General features: G+C 43.8%; 1 protein-coding gene across 2 annotated transcripts in view; it reads right to left on the bottom strand.

The window, feature by feature from the left end:
- Window positions 1-21,224, bottom strand: part of PPP4R3A (protein phosphatase 4 regulatory subunit 3A) — a 547,019-nt gene that overhangs the window by 57,020 nt on the left and 468,775 nt on the right. The window contains exon 14 of one of the 2 annotated variants that reach the window (XM_069637435.1): window positions 1,127-1,362. In XM_069637435.1, coding sequence (XP_069493536.1) covers window positions 1,127-1,362 — 236 coding nt within the window. Of the gene's footprint in view, window positions 1-1,126; window positions 1,363-19,760; window positions 20,940-21,224 lie in introns of those variants that run through there. The other variant, XM_069637437.1, reaches the window with a different exon arrangement.

The following is a 21,224-nucleotide window of genomic DNA, read 5'->3' as shown; positions in this document are numbered from 1 at the left end:
GAGGAGTCCTTTTCAAAGATCCTCTGTCGCACAGAAAACAGGGTCATGACCACAGTGGTCGCTTCACGATATTGCAAAGGGTCTGCAGGCGTCTCTGGTCGTCTTTTTCTTCGGTTACTTGAGATTCCAGTGGTCGACTTGCTTTTCACTCCAGGAGCCTCGCCTTCTATCCAGTTCTAACACTCACGCCTATGCAATCTTCCTCAGCAGTTTACCGAAAGGGGCATTTGGCTGTCCAATCAGGACAGCCAGAACCCCAGTGGGAGCTGGTCCCATTCAGGCACTTTGGCAGACAGAGGACAGGGGTGGGGTGGAAAACTCCTTCCCCACTTCCTGCCTGCCCAGACACTCTGGAGCCTAGGAGAGGGCACAAGGGTTCCAGACAAAGGCAAAACACATACACAGGCCTCCTGTATCCCAGAATGGTAAAAGTGGGGCTGACAAAGAACAACCACGCTAGTAATTACGACTAAAGAAGGGAGGGCCCCAAGTTAGTACTTGGGTGACCCTATTGTGCACTACCTAGGCTATGGACATAGCCTGCAGTGGAAAAATAACAATAGTTGGTAGAACACGTCCACTGCCAGCAGCCATAACTAGGAGATGGTCTTTGTGACTAAAAAGTGACAGGAGCATTGAGAAGTGGGATACTAAGTATCCCTTTGGCACTCCACATAATGTGGGGTGTGCCAATCTATCAAGAACTGAAGTTACTCTAGTATAAAGAAGAAATCTCAAAGGAATATCCTAAGGGTCCCCAGCAACACTACCCATAAGGAGCGGTGTGCTGCAATAGTAAAATACAGATGCCTTTAAGAGTTTACGGAGGAAAATAGACTGCATAGTACAGGTAGAATACAAAGAATAGAGTTCCAAAAGACAGTACCCATAAGAATGAATGAGTGGAAAAATGTTGCACTCATTCAGGATTCCAGAAAAAGGAGTAGCGGTCCACCACAAAAAAAGTGCTGAGGGTCTCACTAGGAGAGGGGGTGAAGCATACAACTGATAAATCTCCCTAACAGTTTGTACCAACATTAACATTTTAATCAAAATAAAAAATATAAAATCTCCAGATTTTGTCTGAGACCGTTGCACAGATATCAATTTATAGCTCAACAAATACCTTCGTAGTGATAGCTGCCGATGGAGATGTGCTTTTGGATACCGATCCAGGGGAGCCCGGTGAACCTGGGGAGCCCGGCGATCCCGGAGATCCAGGAGAACCAGGAAGGCTGCTTGCTTGCGACTGGCTGGTGAGATTGGTCTTCGTGCCACCGGAGAAAGCAAGCTTGAAACTTGGACTCTGGCGCCCTGTGAGATTAGTTTTCAGAAGCACCTCTTTTTCTTCACTTTCCTTCACTGAAAAAATTAAAATAAACATATGACAAAGAGTACATATTTGTGATAGTCTTTCATTTGCTTGGATCTGCTTCGATTCATGTAATTTGCATAGGGGGACATCTAGTGGTTGGTGCAGAGTATTACATGATTTATTCTCGAATAGGGACGTTGACTGGATGTGTTTGTAAGACCATCCCGATGTGTTCAGCACCCATGATACTTCATGTGTCGAGGTCCTCAGATTGTTTTATTTCTGACCAGAGGTTGCTTGAAGTTTTTATGAAGTGTTAGCTAATGGCATGTTTAGTTAAACATGTACGATGCCCTTCTACTCCCAACAAGGTGAGGAAGAGTGAGCGCATGTAAATCTACACCGACACGAGCATCAGGAAGACAATTACAGGTATGTAGTATTGGTCTTTGGAGGCTTGTGGATCTCCTTAGAATAACATGCTTTGCATAGACTAATGAGCAGGTGAAGGGGGGAGGTTTGTTAGAAGGAACAGTGGCAAAAACATTTGCCTGTCCAACCTGAGAGTCCTGTCTTGCCTGTGTGCCAACACAGTAATGTTGAAGTGAAGGTGTGAAATGAACTCCCTGTAGCTGCTCTACAGAATGCCTCCAAAGGTACATTTGCAATGAAGGTCAATGTAGTGCCTGTACTATGTGTAGTGTGCTCTAGGTGTAAATGGTAGTTCCTTACTGGATAACTTGTAGCATTGCTGTATACATTTTACTATCCATTTAGAAATGGCCAACTTTGAGACGGGGTGTCCTTCCCTTCCGGCAGCTAAGGAAACTAAGAATGGGTCTGTTTTTCCGATTGGCTCCGTTTTTTTAATCAAGGTAGCACATAACAGGTCTCCTTAAATCTAGTGTATGAAGGGCCGCCCCCAGAGTTTTGTGGGTTTTGGAAAAAAGCTGGCAGTTCAACGGAATGATTGACATGGAATTTTTAAATGAACTTTGGTGCGAAAGAAGAGTCCTTAAAGACCAACCCAACTTGTTTTTATGAATAGTCATGAAAGGTTCCATTACGGATAAAGCCTGGAGCTCACTTAACCTTATTATGGGAGCGATAGCTGTAAGGAAAGTGGCTTTGTATGCGAGATCTTTGAGGCTTGCCTTATGCAAAGGGTGGACCCATGAGCTTGCTTTGGATATTCAAATCCCATCCAAGGGTGAGTTTGTAATAGGGGGATGTAGTCTTAAAGTCTCAACCCCCTCATGAAACCTTGCTTTATTTTTGTTAGGGAGAATTCTCAAAAATGTGCTATTTCACTGTATCTTAGAGACCCCCCAGCAACTTTGCTGGATTTTGAGGACTTGATTTGTTTTTACTTGGAGAGAGGGAGACCCTTTTCCCCAACTCTCTCATATATTTTACTGTGATTTTATAGACGTTCCTTTTGGTTATGGAGTCTAACCAACTCCATATGCATCATCTTTTACAATTGTGTCACAGCAGCTTCAGTGCAGTGCCACAGGGATGTCTTTCATATTTCCCAAGGTTTAAATACCTTCTCTGAGATCAACTACTGTTTCCCATAGCAGTGGAATGAAATGGACTTCACTTAGTCCTATAAAATTCTAGACCCAGCACACCCTAACAATAGAGTGCTGGAGGGGTTACTTAGTATCCCCTAGGTCTAGTTACTCATGCTGCATTTATATGTTACCCTTTCCTCTCAGAATGGCTGGCGGCAGTGGTTTTACAATGAACTACCATGATTTTCCCCGACCGCGAACTGTCCGCAGCTCCGGTAACATTAAAATCGCAGGAGCCATGTTTTTCCAAATGGCGCTATGCCTCCTTTGTTAAAATGGTCCCCGTTTTTTTTTTTGCCATTTCGTTGGTTTGCCCGGTGAAGCCCTGCTGCAGGTTTGAATCGCCAAGTTTGTATCGACAGAGTAGCCCTGCAAGGAAGACTTCTCCCTTTGAGTTGGTGGGACCAATCAACTCCCAAGTAAGCCACCTGGACACCCATCTCAGAGCTGGTTGCATTTCCTCAGAGTGCTGCAGGAAACCGTAGAATCTGGGTAAGGCCCTCGAAAACAGGACTAAATGTCTGGCAGAGGGACTCCCAGAACCCCCCTTGTTAATTTGCAGGAAAGGGAGCCAGGGAAAGGGACACAAGATTGTGCGTTGCTTGCAAGCTCGCCGAAAGCTTTTGGAAGATCCTCCGGACTGCCACGAAGCAGGACTGACCAAGCCTGATCCCCCCCCCCCTTAGTTGAGTGAGGGACCTCAGATGTGAGGACAGTCCACCTTGACAGCTAGGAACCGCGCTTATTGCTGTTTGCTGTACAACAAGGAGCTGAAGCGCAAAACAGCCACTGAAAGTAAAGTTTGCCGGTTGCCAGCTTTGACGGTGCCAATACAGTGCAGGAGTCCCGACGCCCTCCCTATTGTCCCCACGACCGAGGAACAGGAACAGTGAGATCTGCAGAGCTGTACAGGAACAGAAGTCTTCAGCTGCATCTTTTTCTTCTTTACTAAGGTACTGTAGAACTAGCCTGAGATAAACTACCTCTTACTGTGGAAGTGCTTGTAACTTCTGCAACTCACACGTCCAATCAGCTTGTGGCCCTACATTTGTTTTTTCTTTTCATCAAAGACTCCTTAGAAGTTGTGCAAATACTTTTCCCTTTACTTACCTAAAGTGCTGTATCCTATACAAAGATTGTTACCCATTGATTTTGGGCTAGCCTATTGAATGACTTTTCTCTTGTTATCTGAAACTATTTGCCCAGTTTAAGAATATTTATTGTTTCACGTGCTCCAATAACCTTTGCCTTTTACAAACTATTGTGAGTATTCTGTATGCCAACAGTAAGGTATTAATGTCCCCCGCACCCTTGTTACTGAAGTCCCCTGTGGGTGTAGGTTGCGTCTGCGGGCCATCCCAAAACGGTCTTGTCTGATCCAGAAACTAAGAGTGTACAGTAATGATTATATTTGTGTGTTACTATTCTATTGCTCCCTTCTAAAGAATGCTTTATAACTGACTGATAAATAATTGTTTATGCAAGAAACCTTGGGTGTAAGTTTATTTGAATACCTGTAACTGAATCTTTGTGCAACTCCACTATAGCTCACATTTCCCTCTTGAGAAAAGCCTGGCTGCTCAACACGCTACCAAAACTGTAGTACAAGCTTATACCAAAGGTTGGGTTGCCCATACCTGTAGTCATAGTTTGTAGTGTTCCCAGAGTACTGCAAGCAAACTTTGCCTAACGATTTTAATATAATTGTAAATAGTTCAAAAGAACTTTTACAATCATCATTGCTCAGTAAAAAAGGAAAATACACAATTTACACACTTTACTTACACAAACCTTGGTTTGTGATGTTGTGCATGCAAACAGTGCTGCTAAAATGACTTAAGGAATTAAAGAGCAGCCCAGTCTAGCAAGTGAAGTAGCTAGTGTACTATACGAGACGGCAAACAGTCAATTAGGTTAACATTTGACTTTGCACACCATACAACAAATATTTTCCATTTGTTAAAGTAGCAGTGTCTAATGTTAGAAATATTATACTAATATATTCTGTATGCAAATGTCCCCACCTATCTGATCCACAGCGCGTTCCCCTGGGATCGCTTCTGTGGTAACCTGGAGGCGAATGGCATTTTGTGCTTTCTCTTGCTGCAAAGAGGTCTATGTCTAGAAGTGCTAATTTTGAAAAGACATCCCGTACAGTGTCCGAATGTAACTCCCATTCATGATCTGAGGGCTGATTTGTGTCTCTGCTTAGAGTATCTGCTAGGCAGTTGTGTTTGCCTGGAACGTGTTAAGACGAGGAAAATTCCTCTCTGGATGCTCAATTTCCATATCTTCTGGGCTAGTGTGGACAGACTTCTGGAGTTAATCTGCTCCTCCACCGGTCCCATTGCAATCTGTTAAAGCTGGCCATGAGGGTGTTATTATTGGCGATGCGCATTTGAAAGGCAGCTGATGTCACTACATCTCCCCCCCCTCCCCCATCCCCACAAGAGCATATATCTTATTGCTTTACTTGTCTGGCAAGCCCTCAGAAGTGGATAAGGGGGCACCCCTTTGCGTGTGGTAGTAGCCACCACTGAATCTGGTTTCCTCTGCTTAAAGCGCTTCTCTATACAGTGGTTAAGAGCCCTGGTTTGTGCTTGAGTAGAAAAGGACGGTAATAGGAATCTGATTGTAACAAGGGGATATGTTCCCAAACTTGTTTTTTTTCTCATTGAGAATGTAGTCCGGAAAATCCTCCTGATTTGTGCATTTCTATTTTAAATAAATCTGCTGCATTCTTTAGAAGGTCATTTTATAGCAGCTGGTCATCAATAGACGAGAATTAAATGGGGTTGTTGGTGACATCAGGGGATGGGACTGTATAATCCTCAGGGTCTGTGGAAGGATGTTGAATACATTTTAAAAAACCTCCTCCTCATCTGCCTCTAATTGGATAATGGATTCTTCAAAGGAACTTGTGTGATCTAACCTAAGTGCTTTAGACCGAGGTTCTTCCTCCTCATGAACTATAGGTTTATGTTCTATCGGATGTTTCTCTAGGAATTCCATAAATGAAGCCATCTTGTTAATGGTAAACTCAAACTTATCCTTGGTCCAAGCACTACCAGAGGGTGTCTCTTGGAGGGGAAGAGTACCTCTTCCTCTAGACTACGCTGCATCAGAATCTTGTTTTTTATTGTATCCACTAAAGGCGAGATGGCCCCAGTGTATTCTGATCTTGGTGTCTGAAGAGAAGCCGAAACAATGCGTTTTGACCCCCGCGTCTGATGTTTCGGTCGCTGTGATGATATTTCCGCAGAGGAAACAATTTTACACGGCGTTTGTTTAATCTTTGAAACATGTCCTGAGGGCGGATCACTGGGGTAAAGGTTTTACTAAGTGTCGAGCTGCCTTTCGAGATTAGTACTGCTGCCGCCTTTGATGTTTTTGGCGAATGTGTTGAAATATGCAGCGTAAGAGGTGTGTTTTTGTTTATGTCCAAATGGATGCTTCTTTAACATTGGCGCCCCATGCTCCAGCGCTGCTCCCTGTGTGCGGTTTGTCTGCCATGTTGCATGGGGAAGCATCTATAGTAGCGCAGAATGATTGTCGCTCAGAGCTGGGGACTGGCCCCCAGGAATCTTCTGCTTCCAGATTTGTTGTCTCTTCGGCATCACTAATGAAGCCGGGACTATCCTGTTCTACCTTTGACTCCTCTACGCCCGTGGGGTATTTCCACGATGCCTCAGTTTGCATTGCGTAGGCTGCCCAGCACTTTGTGTCTTTGGTTGGAAGAGCTTACACGCTCGACATTTGGTCACCTGGTGGTCTCTCGGAAGACAATGGTTACACGTGTTGTGTGTCCCCTTCCAGGGAAATTTCCTATTGCAAGATGGGCAGAATTTAAAAGGAGTTTTCTCCATTCAAGCGCTGGGCGACAGTGAGAGAAAGTGCATTATGGGCGGAAAAGTGTGGGGACATTCTCTGAAAATGTACTAAATGTCCCCCCTCCCCCATCTCTCCCTACTGTGTAGATCGAAGCCTGAAGAGTTTTAGGCTGTTGGCGAAGCTCCAGAATCCGAGGTGTTGTGAATACGCCATAGAAGTTCGTAGGATGCGACTAACAGGAGCGTCACCACCAAATACTAAAATAATAGTCTTTATATTTTGCCTTCTTCGGCAGCGACCCTCCAGTTTGTCGCAGCCTGCAAACCTCCACAGCGTATTCACAATGGCTGGGATTCTAGAGCCTTGCCGACGGGGATATAAAGAATATAATATATAAAAAAAATAATAATAGCCTTTTTATTACCGTCTTCGGCATGTGCTCAGTAACTAGCAATAAATCGGAAAAGTGGAACTCCGATAAATACAACCAACACCACAGTGGGGGGAAAAAAAACAGAGGACCTTGACGCGTGAAGTATCATGGGTGCAGTACACACCAAAATAGGGATAGTATTTCAAAGTGGACATCCCTTTTCAAATTCGAAAATAAATCATGTACTACTCTGCACCAACCACTAGATGTCAGTCTATGTAAAGCATAAGATTCTAAGCAGATCCACAAGCCTCACATTTATTTACAAAACAAAACTCTTGCCCACACAGTGATTGAGGGTCTTTAAGAAACAAAATTATAAAATTATAAACTCAATAATTGTACACCATGTTTTTAGCATATTGTTATTACAGGGTTTTTTTCATTTCTTTTTTTACAGTGCTACATGCATGAATCAAATTCTTCCGCTTCTGAATCAAAAAGGTGTCAGATATTTGTTTCAAGTTTCGATTTTCACACATCTTTTTCTGTCCAACCAAGATGACTTCAGCAAAATTAAACTAATGTCTACCTGGAATCCAAACTTGGCACACTAGTTGACTGTCTACTCCCTTTTTCTTTTGAGTCCACTTAATTCATGTTAGGACAGTTTTTCTGAAGTGCTACCAACTTCACCAAAACCATTCAACTGAGGCAATACAAGACTTCACTCTTAGTATAAGCTGTACCACCTGAGTACATGGTAGCGTAGACGGAGCAGCCAGGCTCATCTTCGGAGGGAGCGAGGGCTGTAGAATCAGTACAAATGACATTTTAGTACAAATGGTCCAAAGAAACACAAACACTATGCATGCAAAAATAAAGGATTTATTTAAATACAGGTAGGCCCAGATACATCTAGGGGTAAATAAGTATTAACATTATATGAAATCACAATAATAAAAACAAACACTATACTTGAAGTGACCCAATTATAAACCTTATTTGAAATACCTAACAGTAGTTCTAGGGAAGTCAAAACCTGTTCATACACATTCAGTATAGGTCACACCTATTCTTGGAGAGTAAAAACCAATGGTTACTTTCATAATTACTTTCAGTAATGCAAGGGCAGTAGACCCTACCAGTTGTACAGTGACTCCGTACAAATCACATAATCCGTCAACTGGACAATATACTTTTTGTAAAAACCTATAACTACTTTTGTGATAAGTTATACAAGGTGAGTAAAACCTAAGGCTATAATATTCAATTACAGGTGCTTTTGAGATCAGTGAAAGATTGAGATAAGCAGTAACTCGTGTAACTTATTTTTGTGACTGATGTAGGACTTATAAGGGACAGTTAGAACCACAGACTCTGGGTTAGATGGCACAGGGAAAGTAAACCCTAAATGTTACACTTTACTGAATGACTCAGTTATTCTAGGTAGGCAACAACCTGAAACAGACTTATTCTGGACAGGCTAGCAGCAAGTCAGGGGAACCAAGACCCAGTTGGGGGACACTCATACAATTATCCTGCAGGAATAATCTGCTGAAACCAACACATTACTTTTGGGAAGAGGTACAACCTAATCACAGGTGACTAATCTATCTTCACATCTACTTTCTATTAGAATGGCAAAACAGTTTAAGGAAAGAAAAGATGTTAACCATACTTTTAAGAATAGTGCATCACACATCCAAGGTAAGTAAGAACTTTTGTAACTGTTCACTCTATAGAATTACAGTTACCAACCAACTCTTTACAAGTAAGTTACATTTAAACACGTATTTGCTTTTCTAGGCAAAAGTCCCAATCCCTTAAGTCTTTCCCTTATTCTTGGAGCATGAGTTCTCAGTGGCAAAAGGGAGCGTGGGGGGGTCACTAGGATCTAGTGCCAACAGGCATTGTCGGGATAGGTTCTTAAGTAACAAAAGTCTGAGTTCCTTATGACGACTGGGCACACCGGTGAGTACTTTAGAGTTAGAAGAGGGCCCAGGGGCTTCACAGAAGAAATCCTAGCAGGATTCGATCATGGGACTGGGTGCACTGGATGAGAGGACTCCCCATCACAGAAAACACCCCACAGCTACACAGAAATCTTAAGGTAAGTACACACCCAAGCCAACACAGTACCTCAGTATTGAAGATTTTGCAGCAGGACGACTTCAGGATCTGCAGCCAAATACCCAGTCAGTGGATTCCTTGTCACGGTGACAGAAAACAGGGACTCAGAAGGAACTTTGCAGCAGGGATTAAGGCTCTAGGCAAGGTTTTCCTCACGGCTGAATGCGGTTCTGCAGATATGGCGCCTTTTCAAGTATCACAGAAGACAGAAAATCGAGGTTGAATTCCCATTGTAACAAAGGTCCAGCACCCTGTTGAGGGGACTTTTCGGACTCTATTCATGTCTCTGGAGATCCACCACGATGTCCACGAAGTTTCAGCGAGAGACAGAAGACTGTGCACTGCACAGTGGCTCGAGGTACCAGGGTATTGCAGCAACGCAAGGTCGCAGCAACACATGGGATGGCTCAAAATGCAGGTGATCTTGAGTCTAGTGGGTCCCGCCAGGCTCAGGGTCGTCGTTTTCGGAGACCCCAGGTCGATTGGAAGGAAGGGCTACAGCAGGCTCAGGTTACACAGCAGGCTCGCCAGTCGCTGGAAATTGTCTCTACCGCTTTTCCTTAATCATCCTCTCTGGGTTTGGTTCCAGTGGTAGACTTGGCTTCAGCTTCCAGGTTTGCAGTATTTAACAGGAACTACAGCACAACCTCTGAATTCTCTCCCCGCATTTTACAAGAAGGGGCGGCCTGGTTGTCCAATCAGGACAGCCAGTCCCCCACTGGGATTTGTCCCATTCAGGTAAGGAGGAAGACAAAGTGCTGGGGAGTTTTGGACTCCTCCCTTGCTTCCTGCCCCCTCAGCCAGACTGGAGCCCCTAGGGCAACCCAGCAAAAACAAGCACGTATTGCCAATATGTTGTTAAAGAGCATAACTTTAAAAAGACACTATGGAGAGTCAAAGAAATGATACCCATAAAAAAAGTTACATATTCTGTGAGTGTGGAAAAAGGTTTCCATTCAGAGATTGACCCGGGTCAGGAAGATTTACCAGTTTGGTGAAAACTTTACCCAACAATTCACCTTCCACACAGTCCACTCAAGGCTGACAGCTGGCTTGGAAATACCAGATTATTCTGTACACCTAGCAGGCAATCAAGAATCAAAACTACAAGAGTTACAGCACAACTCGACCCCATCATGGAACCATTCACAGACTAATTTCAGTACTTTTTGAAAGTACAGGAAACTGCCCTCATTGGTTAGAATGCTCCCTTCGAGGAGCATTATGAGTGAAACCTTTTCGTGATTCGTTGTATGCACTGGCACTACATGTATTACATCTACCACAAACACCATTCCTTTTATTCACCTTCTGAAGTTTGCTTAAATATGGTCCCTTTATTCTTCCCATCCCTTTTCCACTCTGCTACAGACTAAGGTCTGAAGAACCCTGGGAGGGCCACTTTGGGCAAGCCTTGGCACTGTAGGGCCATTATGGTGGTGACTAGTGCAGTATAAAAACTGGGAAAAATGTTCCGTTTGTGAGCTTTATAATCGCTCAAAGCTGCCACTGGCATGGTAACCTGCAGGTCTGAAATAGAATGGGGTGGGTTAGGGAAGAGAGGGGAAAATGCAAGATCGCTTTGTTAATGTGCGGATACATGCAGTTCAGAGGTACTGGGTCTGCTATCAAGGTCGTCTGTGTCGAGTAAATAAAGGCATGTGTGCCTAGATGGAAGCCTTATTTGCATATGGCCGGGGTGTTGGCCAGTCCTACAGATAAGGGGTGTATCGGCCATTTTTACTCACAAAAAATAAAAATAGGTAGTAAGAATACTCCCCAACAAAAAAATGGAAAAAAGGAATGTAGAATCTTGCGCCCCCGTTTTCACCCTCACAGCTCCATTGATATGTTTGGAACAGTAGTGCATATAGTATCACAGGAAGAAACTCGGCCTGTAAACATGTTTCTTTGAATGCGCATGAATAGGCAGTGGCAAAGAAAGACATTTTACAAGAACATTTCAATGTTTCTGTTAAAACAATTTTTACTAGGTTATAAAATACTCTTATTGGGAATTGGACTAACATTTTTACTCCCTAAAAAGTCATTTTACTACCAACTTTAGAAAAAGGGAGTAAAATACTCCCACTTCCAAATCTTATTTGGAGCACTGGTGTTGGCATTTAAGACCGTTTTAGAGGTATCTAGTTTTGATGTTTGATATCTGTAGGGAGTGATTTTAAATTGCCATGTGCGAGGGTCATAGTTTGCTTATAGTGTGTTTGTGCGTGAAGAGGAGCATTAGTGTTAAGGCAAACAATTCATACCGTGGAAAATTAATCTGGTATGCCAAGGAGCAAAATACAATAGGACAATTAAACTAGGTCAACTAATTCAACTAGAACAAACGATGCAGAGAGTGTCAAGGAGGAAAATACAGAGCGATAAAGAAGGGCAGCATAACATGGGAGAACCAGAAGGTCCCTTAACCAAACATTTTGTTTTTTAAATCATCTTTTTTAACTATGAAACAATAGATACAGGTCATGGCCCTTGGCATTCACCCAGGCATGTTGGCCCTACCTTTAAAGCCACAACCTGTGGCAGAAACCACCGTAACCAGAAATACAGTGCCTACAGGAAATTGACTGTAGTCATTGGTCTGGCAACACCACAAGGGATATGGGGTCAGTGATCTTGTCTTTTGTGCCTAAATTAGCTGGCATTCAGTGCTCTTGTGGTTCAATGCCTTGAATAAAGTAATCTGATCCTGGGGGAACATACTGTCATCTCAACAGAGAAAGGGCATGCAAAACCTAACAATGCATCTTCCTGACTTCTGGATACAGTGCAAATTTGGCCAATTTATCTTTCAAGAAAATGCATTTTCCTTCTGCGGCATGTGGGTCCTGAGCCTGCTTTGCCCAGAAAATCAAGCTACACCAGATGCCCAATAGTTTGGAAACATGACTGGTGTTGCTCGTTTCATGTAGAAGGAATGTGACTTGGCATTTCAGGCTGGATGGTCCCCTTTTTGGTTGGAACAAACCGGACTTGCATATCGTCTTTCCACTTCTGAGATGGCACAGCAAGCTGAATACCAATGGTCTGGATGGTTGCCCAGTGGAATTTCCAGTCATTAAAAATAATTCCCTGTGAAAACATTCATATGAGCCATGACGGCTGACAACTTGCTAAATAAATGCATCTTTTTGCTAGCTTGAACTAAACACTTCAAAATGACAAAGCGTAAATTACACTACCACTACACCACATACAGTGGGGTTGAAGTTGGTAATCTACAAAGAACATGTAGTATGTGCGCATTCAACTATCAAAGCCTAAACATTTCTGAAATGTCTTAAGCAACAGATAGAAAGCAAATAGACTGCGTCTGGGAGAGGAATCCATAAAACCATTGTAAATATACAGTAATCGTAAAATAATTTCCAGAGGCTTGTGTCCAGGCCACTAAATCCCCACTTTGATGAACCAGGAATGAGACGCAGAGCACTCAGGGACTGCTATACACTTTTGTTCAAAATAAAAAGGGTTGGAAAATGCCTCTGTCCCTACTCTACAAGGTATTTCCCTACCTCAACCAAAAAATATGGGTCTGTCCTGTGTCAAGAGGTCCAAAATCCTATCCTAGCCCTCACATTCTAAAAGTAACTCTTTAAGGTGCTAAGGGTTTTGGTTTGGCATTAAAAGTGCACAATTTATCAAAATTCCAAAAGAGGATAACTCCAACAAAAAGGTACCAAATGGTTAATGTTCACAGTTCCAGGGGATGGCTCCTATTCCCCCAGGTTTCTCTCCACCACAAACAATAGATCAACAAGAATAACCAAGTTCTTTTGAGCCAAAGGACAACTCCATCTCTCGTTAGTTGTAATTTACTTCATAGACTTTGCGTTGCAGGTATATTCTCTGGCCAGGACTTTTGGACATATCCCTCAATTCACAATCCCAACGGCAAGGGTCTTGCTTACGATTCGCTTTACACACTTGACTTTGCCTGGTACAAAATAGAAAGTGCCCCAACTCCTTAACCACTGCAGAAACAGGTATAGATAATCTTTTTACAGGTAAGTGAAATCTTTAAGCACTTATGTGGAGTTTAAGAAGTTAGAACATTGTGCCCATAGAAATGAACAAAAGATCTAGTTGGCTCAGGAAAATGTAGAATCAAAGTTCTGGGGAGCTGCAGAAGAGAAACCTAAGGCTGGCAAGGATGGAGAACCACACCAGGCAAGTTACAGACCAAGTTTCAGCAATCACAGACCCAGAAGAGGCCACATGAACTGAAGCATAAAAAGTTAAACTGCCATTACCTGGGATGGTCTGCACATGAAACTCCTAAGTATGCCGTTTGGTTTCCAGCAAGGTAACCAGGGCATCCACATTGGCCTGAGTCTGACACATGATGCAGGACATCAACAGTGTGAGCACATGGCTTAAGTGGAGGAAGATCCAGCTGTTCGAGAGGAAGAGCATCAGACAGTATTTCAATGGACAGACAGCAGAGCTTCGCTTAAATAAGATTTGGAGGATGCAACACCGGCCCATAGCAGGGATCTTCAAGATATCACCCATTACTCGGATGTGATTCCAGGTAGGTTCTGAATGATGGTTCAGGAGGGCCAGCAAACAGACACGGTTGGGAGGCACCTAAGCCCACCAACTACCATCCATGCACCATTAAAAGTTTTGAGAGGAATCCAATGAGGACTGCCCAGGCAATCTTGTTGATTGAGGTGTCGGAGAGCATCATGCAGTTGGAAATGGATGCCATTCACACAGAAGGTCCGATGTGGGCTCTGGAAAGCCTGTTTGCAAGAATGACCACAGCAGCAGGTACTTGGAGTGCTACACAAAGAAAATGCAAACAAAATTGCTATGTCACAGAAATTAAAAACACCCTCCCTGGATAGTCACGTTCCTCCTGTTCAGGGAGCGAAAGGATTTTTTGAACTCAATATTAGCCCATTTTAGTACCAGAGTGATCCTATTAACTTACAAGTGCATTGAAAAGTAGTCTGGTGGCGTTTGCATTTTAGTTCCGGCTTCATCAGGTTTGCAGTCATTTCAACTATCACACACCTGTATGTGTCTGCCTGGTGATTAGAGGGGCTGGTTCTGGGAAGCACCTGCGCTTATCTAGGGGAGACCATTTATATTCCTCAGATCAGTAGATTCTTACTTGAATTATTAGAATATTGCCATGAAGATGGGCTGCTGCATTTGGGGACCTTGTTTGGCCCCATTGGCTAGACCCAGATTAGTATGTCCTCGCTCTAGCTTCCCCCTTAAGGTGGCTGGAAGTCTTTCCTGGGCTTTTCCTGCTACTTGCTGCATGCCCTGTGGTGGGACTGTTTTGGGTCATTGCTGTGCAGCGACCCTGGGAAACCCTCCAGGACCAAGCATCTCAAGGTAGGGCATCTGGCTAGCTTGGATGACTGGTGGGTGGGTTGCCTCTACTCAGTCCCAGGTCCACCTTGGGTTATCTGGGGTCACCCATCTGTTTCCCCACTATCGCTGGACTGTACTTTGTTGTCATGCAACCCAATCTTAAACCTCGAGCTGCAAGGATCCTCTTGTTGTCTTCCGTGTGGCTGCTACTTCTGGCTGGTGGGCCTTCCATCCTGGAAAGATTATTTTTCTTTTTGACCTTCTGAGAAATTGCTGGTACAAGGTTGAAGTCCCTGGGAACTGGCTGCTTGTCCCAGCCCTGTATGAGAAGCCCTATACTTAACGGAGTCTCTCACAGTTTAAGCACAATCTTCTGTACTTGTCCCTGCGTCCTGATACATTCTTTAGAATCATCAGGGATCCCCTGGGTCCTGAAGTCGTGGGGGTTTTGCAGGCACCCTCTACCACAAATAATTGCCCCACTTCTGCTTTGCTTAAACCCTTCTCCTGCTGGCTGGGTCTCGAAACTGGAGGGGAAGCTCTTCAAGGGGGTAATCTCTGGTGTTCACCAGGGTCGGTTGCTTCGTTGGCTGAAACTGTGGGTCAGAACAAGGATTACATGGCTTTAACCCTTAAGAGCAGCTTTCCCATGGAGTTGGTCCCATTCATTTATATGTCAAAAGTTAAAAGAAATATGAAACCTCTAAAGTGACTAAAAAGGGTACTTGCCTGAACAGACATTTTTGTTGGGATCCCTTAGGATCCCAGAGTTTTACACAAGACTGAAGTTTTAGCTGGCGCCTGTGATTAGGACATTTAAAGTAATACATCGATACACTCCTGTCCTTTTTACGGTAGCAAACTTCAGTTATTTTGCTTTCACCTATTTCTAGGAGGGTACAGAGACCATGTAGGACTTACTAAGCCTAGCTGTATTGGTCCTCTAAGCATTGTTCAAAATTGTTTAATCCCCGCACTCCTTCCAGATGCTACACTTAATATGGTTTACCTGTGTGCAACTGATTGGACTGTACACTACAGACTTCATACATTGGCACTATGGATTCTGAGCAAGACTGTTGCTTATGCCCGGGATCCCTTTTCCTCCTAACCTTTCAGCATTATAATATAGTGAGGATACCACCAGGCACACGCCCATACATATAGCTTTAGGAGTAGGAGGGTCGCATTTGTGGTAGCTATTGGGAATACCTGTTCTCATCAACCAGACTTGGTACGGTATGATTGGGTGTTTTGCTACCCATTTCAAAGGGGTATATGGTGCTAGTACCAGGAAAGGTTACACACCAAAGATTCCGAACAACGCAAGAGAGACATGGTATGCTTGGCCTTCTCGCCTCCCTCAAGTGAAGTCGGACTTCTCTGTCACTGCTACTCATAGGGTGAGTTTACTCTGTCTTTTGGTTGCAAACCTGTTTTCCCCTTAGGATAGAAGGTTTCATGCCCACTAAAGATTAAAAGGGGTAAATATAAAGCCGTCACCCGCCTGCAACAGCAACAAACCTTCAGGGGGTGGACTCATAGCACAAAATGGAGCACTTTTGCACCAACCCTACCCTACCCTCCCCTCCTAGTGCAGCACACCAAACAGCCAGCAAAATGTCAAGATGACAAACTGTTAGCAAAGGCAGAGTAAACATGACTTATTACACTTAAGTCGCAATTAAAATGGTAATCGGGGTTTAGAAGTCTAGTAAGATTCCACAACAAGTCTGGCTTTACCTGGTAAGCTTGAAAACACATGTTTCTTAAGTATTATCATGACAGTGCTGGGACTCTAGGGTGGGAGCACATGGCAGCCATGATCAGGTAGGATCTTCTGTATGAATGAGTGTCTGGGATTCACTTCTGAATCCACATTCTGATTGCGCGCTTAGAAAGAAGCATGGGAGGGTTTGATGTTGTAAGCACTCTTGATTGGGTGGGTGACCAATGTTTGCACGGTGCAGTGTGTTCAAATTGAAGGCTGGAACCAAGATCTGTCTAAGTTTACCAGCAACATACTTTTGGTCAAACATTTTGATTTGTCCTGAAGCAGCTCGAAGCAGACAACCAATGTAGACATCCCTGCACTCAACAATCCGACTAACATGCCCACTCCATAACTTCACTTCAGAACTAGTTAACTATACTGATGCTCCCTCCCCTTGACTTGGAAGGCACATTGAAACTCAACTTTTGCCTGGAACCCCAACTCTAATGCAGCGGACCAGTAGCAGGCTGTTTCTAAAACCTTTGACTGCCCGAGTATCACCCTACCATTGCTAATCTGCAGGGCCAAAAGCTGCATTGCTTTGTCCACCAATGTCACGAGGTGATATAGGAATAAGCACAGACTCAGATCATTTGGAGTTCACAAGACTGCCTTTGTTTTGTTTTTTAGATTTCTCCAGCTCTCAGCTCCTCTTCCGGGACGTTGCCTCACAGCCAGGCTCTCTTCGGCAGTTGCTGGTAGAAATTAGGCAAAAGAAATGTTCAAAACTGCTCCTCGAGGGTTTGTTTCCTTTACGGTGCTCAGCTTCCCAGCAAAACAAACCGTGGTGGGAAAACTCAAAAGGTGAGGAACTCGTTCCTTCAGTATGAGCGGGAGTCTGTCGAACTTCTCACGGCTCCCCTGGTCTCCGGGTTTATGGTCTCCCTCAGTTGTGCCAAGAACCCCTGTCTCCACATGCACTCTAAACAACATCGGCTGAACTTGCTTCTTAACCCCGAAGTGGGTTCGTATTACGGACTCACGTTCCGCTGCGGGAGCGCTTTTCTTTCCATCAGGGCCCTTCCTCAGTACGCCCACACGTACATCTCTGACTCTTGCGTTTCCTGTATAGAGGACAGAACCCATCAAGTCTCGCCTCTTCTCATTCCCCAGCCATCCCATCAATAACCCCCCCCCCTATCATCTTGTCCATCTGCCCTCTCCGCCCCAATTGGCTCGCTGCTCTGTGCTGCCTTCACCACCTCCTGTGGGTCCAAGCGCTCCCTCAGCTGGGTCTCTGTCCTCCGCCACTTCATCACAACCAAGGATGCAACCTTGTTACCCAAGTGGCTGCACAGGTCCACAGCATCAGGTTCCCCCTTTGTTCACTCCAGCAATGTCAAAGAAGCTCCTTTTCACAGTCCTCGTTTGGGGCCGCCTTCTGCACACTCTGCGCCCTCACAGCTGTACCACAACAGACAGCTCCTTTTCTTTCCAAAGGCTTGCAGCTGCGCTTTGTTGAAATGAAAAACAGCTGAGCCACAAAAACTGAGGGCGAAAGATAAGTAAGCATTACTTGTGCAGAATGCCCACAGTTTGACAGCTCCTTTTCATTATAACTGCCAGTTTTTGGGGAGGGGAGTTAAAGCACCAACAGTGGGTTTTACCACAAAACAAAAAAATACCCATGAACGAAGCAAACAAATGCTTAATGTTTTTCGGAACATTTAGTGGCTTCTAAGTCAGCCACTTCCCTAAAAGACTAAGCCAAAACCTACTCCAGCCATTCTTTTATGTGCTGTCCCCTTTCCTCCATACTGATGGGAGTATGCACTGCTATCTTTTATTAAGAACGTTTTTCTTTTTGCAACTTTCCTCCATTGACTTCAAAAGGGTCCACTACCTTATCTACTCACCATGAGGAAGCACCTATTGGAACCCAAAGTCTACCTCTGCTGCTTCAGAAGGGAACCTGCTGATCCTGCCAGAGGTCCCCATGTGCTGCAGGGACCAAAACCTAGCAGTCTCTACTCGGCCCTGGGTCTCTGCTTGAGCCCAACCACCACTGGAAGCCTCAAAACCACAGCCTGTGAATGTACCACAGCCAAGCCTAGAGTGAGCTCTACTGTCACAACCGATCGCAATAACTAATTTCTCTTCATGCATCCCCATCCCAAATAAATTGCACAGGCCGAAAAGCGCAGAATAGCACTGGGGCAATGCGCTGGTCTTGGAAGCAAGACCATGCAGAGCAACAGAGGTTTAAATCCCAGATCCACGCTTAGAAACCGAACTCCGGTACGGTATCAGGCGCGTTCTATATAAAAAAAACAATTAACTCAATAAATGTGTTTAATATAGCTATCTTCCCAGGCCAAGGGCAGTAGAGCCTGGATGAAGAGTCCGCTCTTGGGTAACCTGGGGCCTGCAGAATGGTAGCATCCCCCTCGATTGCTGGAATTTAACCAGAACCCTACTACATTGACTTTTAAAGAAATCTGCACAATAAGACCACCTGCCTGGACTCTGAAAAAGGTAGGGTGAACTTCCCAAACCACGTGCAAATAATTTATAGTATACATGCCATTCTAAGGCCGGTACCATTTGATTATTTCCTCCCGCTTTAGTTATTTACAGTGCATACTGTTGTTTAACTGTTGCATTCTAAAGTGGTAGGCAACCCATTTGGTGTCAATGTGTTTGATTACTCTTTTACTTAACAGAAGTAAGTCGACTTAACTTCCTGCGTCTAATAAATATCATATTTTAGTACTACCTGCGAGTCTGTTCCTTAGCAAACTGTTGCTGTTAACTGTACTAGCCACCATGCCTACTTATTCCAGAGTCTGGGCCCGACTGCTCAGCCCCTAACATTAAATCTGGTCAAAGACTTTAAAGAGAAAATGGTTGTACCTTTGGATTGGCTTCTAAGAACTCCTAACAATAGGGTATGTATCTTAGGCCCCCCCACCACACCTCTAAAAGATGCAGGATTAAGTTGTAAAGCATGCTGCACAATATAGCCAGCACGTGCATCAGGGAAGAAGTAGATGGATATGCAAAAGGGGATGCTAATGTGGACAAGGACAGATAAACCAGGACAACAAGGAATGACGTACAAGCCACACATACAGGGAACATTTTATTGAACTTTGTTCACATAACAAACAGAACAGATGTATTTATAAAGTGCACATTAACCCCAGTGCCCGGCAGCGAGGACAGATGTTTTATAACTCAAAGTTACCCATTGTAGCAACCCTGGAATGATGATTTAGTGCCGAGTAGACCAGCTAGGATTCGATCTGCAACCAAAAGTTTGAACACAAATCTCTGTAGTGTATTCATTAGTACACGAAGCATAAAAACGTGCTGTTTTGATCCTGTTTAGACATCAACATTTTTCCCAGTTTGACATCTCTAGATAGTTTGCAAAATACTCGCTCACATTTGACTCGTACAATTGTTTAAAGTAACCTTTTTATTTGTGCACAAAAAAACCATCCTGGACATGTAGGTTTGTTCACAACCATCTAGCCATTAACTGTCACAAAACTTTAAACCTTGCGGAAAGTATTAACGTACCTACAATGCCACGTGCTACAAAAACCCAAAGGAAGCATGTGATGTACTGCATTGCTATATTGCTTTCTGCTCTCAGCATCATACATGAAGATCTGTTGCAACACAAATATTACTCTGAATAATTTCTTCAGTTTAGTCACTGGCCTAAATTCTTTTCCGCGGGTGTATCTAGAAATCGGAAAAGGTGGAACTTGCTGAGATGCGCTTCCGAGGACAGGATTCAAAAACTCAAATGCAAGGGCTGCACCACATCTACTTTTATCGTGTTGTTCGATATACACAGCGAGGAGACACCTCGCCACATGATGGGTTCACTCCCAGATGAAATGTGCAGTTGTACCTTGAGCCACAAATATTCATCCGGTAATCCCTTTTAAACTGCTGCTGTGAGAAAGCCACACTGCCGGTCCTTGTTATAAAGAAATGTTACGACTGATTTTCTTAAAAATAATGCTAGTATATACATCATTTCTCTACTGTTCTCCGATTACTTTTGGAATTGCAAAAGTCACCAATCTTTGTATATTGTTCTATGTTGGTCATGGCTTTAAAGATGTTGCTGGTGTCTCTGCTATTTTCATTCACAGCAGTAGTGAAACGTGTAAGATCAATACTTTTCCACCCTGTCTCGGTGTGCACACAAATTGGCCTTTTTAATTACTGTTGTGTGGTGCTTGACACGTTCATGTAAAATCTCCATAAGTTGACAACGCTTTGGTGTATGACGGCAGCTATTGAGAGTATCTTTAAAATGTGCTCATGTATTGGCAGCCACGGTTATTCCACTAACACTATAATCTACTTGTGCAAATTGAGGTCCTCATTCACCCCAAAACTGTTGGCTTACAGGGTCAACTAAAAACAGGTCATCTACACCGTCAACATTTATGGTGTACACTTGAACCACGACCTAACATGAAGTGTTGGTCGTACAAGGAAAGCCATCTGCTATCTCGAGGAGAATTTCTACTTTGGCACCATCCTCTGGAAGGCTTAGGACTTTAACTGAATTTGCATCGCCGCTGTCGTCCTCTCGTGAGTGCACATATAAGCTTTCTGAGGAGAAAAATAATGTAAAATTACAGAAATGAATTTGTTTCTAGGCCTTGAAAAATCTTTAGAATTCTGCCCGACCTGCAGTTCAGTAACTTACTGTATCTACTTGGCTTAAGAAATGTAGCCCACCCAAGTACACAATGGCATGATATTGTTGAAGCGTGAAGGGAATTACCATCATTTTGATGTACCTTTTAAATATTCTTCACCTAGACACGTTGGAACCAAGATGCCTATAAATGGCAAAGAGTAGAAGGGTCCAAAAGTATGGGGGTTTAGGCACTG

Source organism: Ambystoma mexicanum, chromosome 14 (genome assembly GCF_040938575.1).
Source record: "Ambystoma mexicanum isolate Mex_15411 chromosome 14, UKY_AmexF1_1, whole genome shotgun sequence".
In the NCBI taxonomy this organism is placed as follows: Eukaryota; Metazoa; Chordata; class Amphibia; order Caudata; family Ambystomatidae; genus Ambystoma; species Ambystoma mexicanum.
The sequence above is the reverse complement of the archived record's forward strand: the minus strand, read 5'-3'. Positions and strand labels throughout refer to the sequence as shown.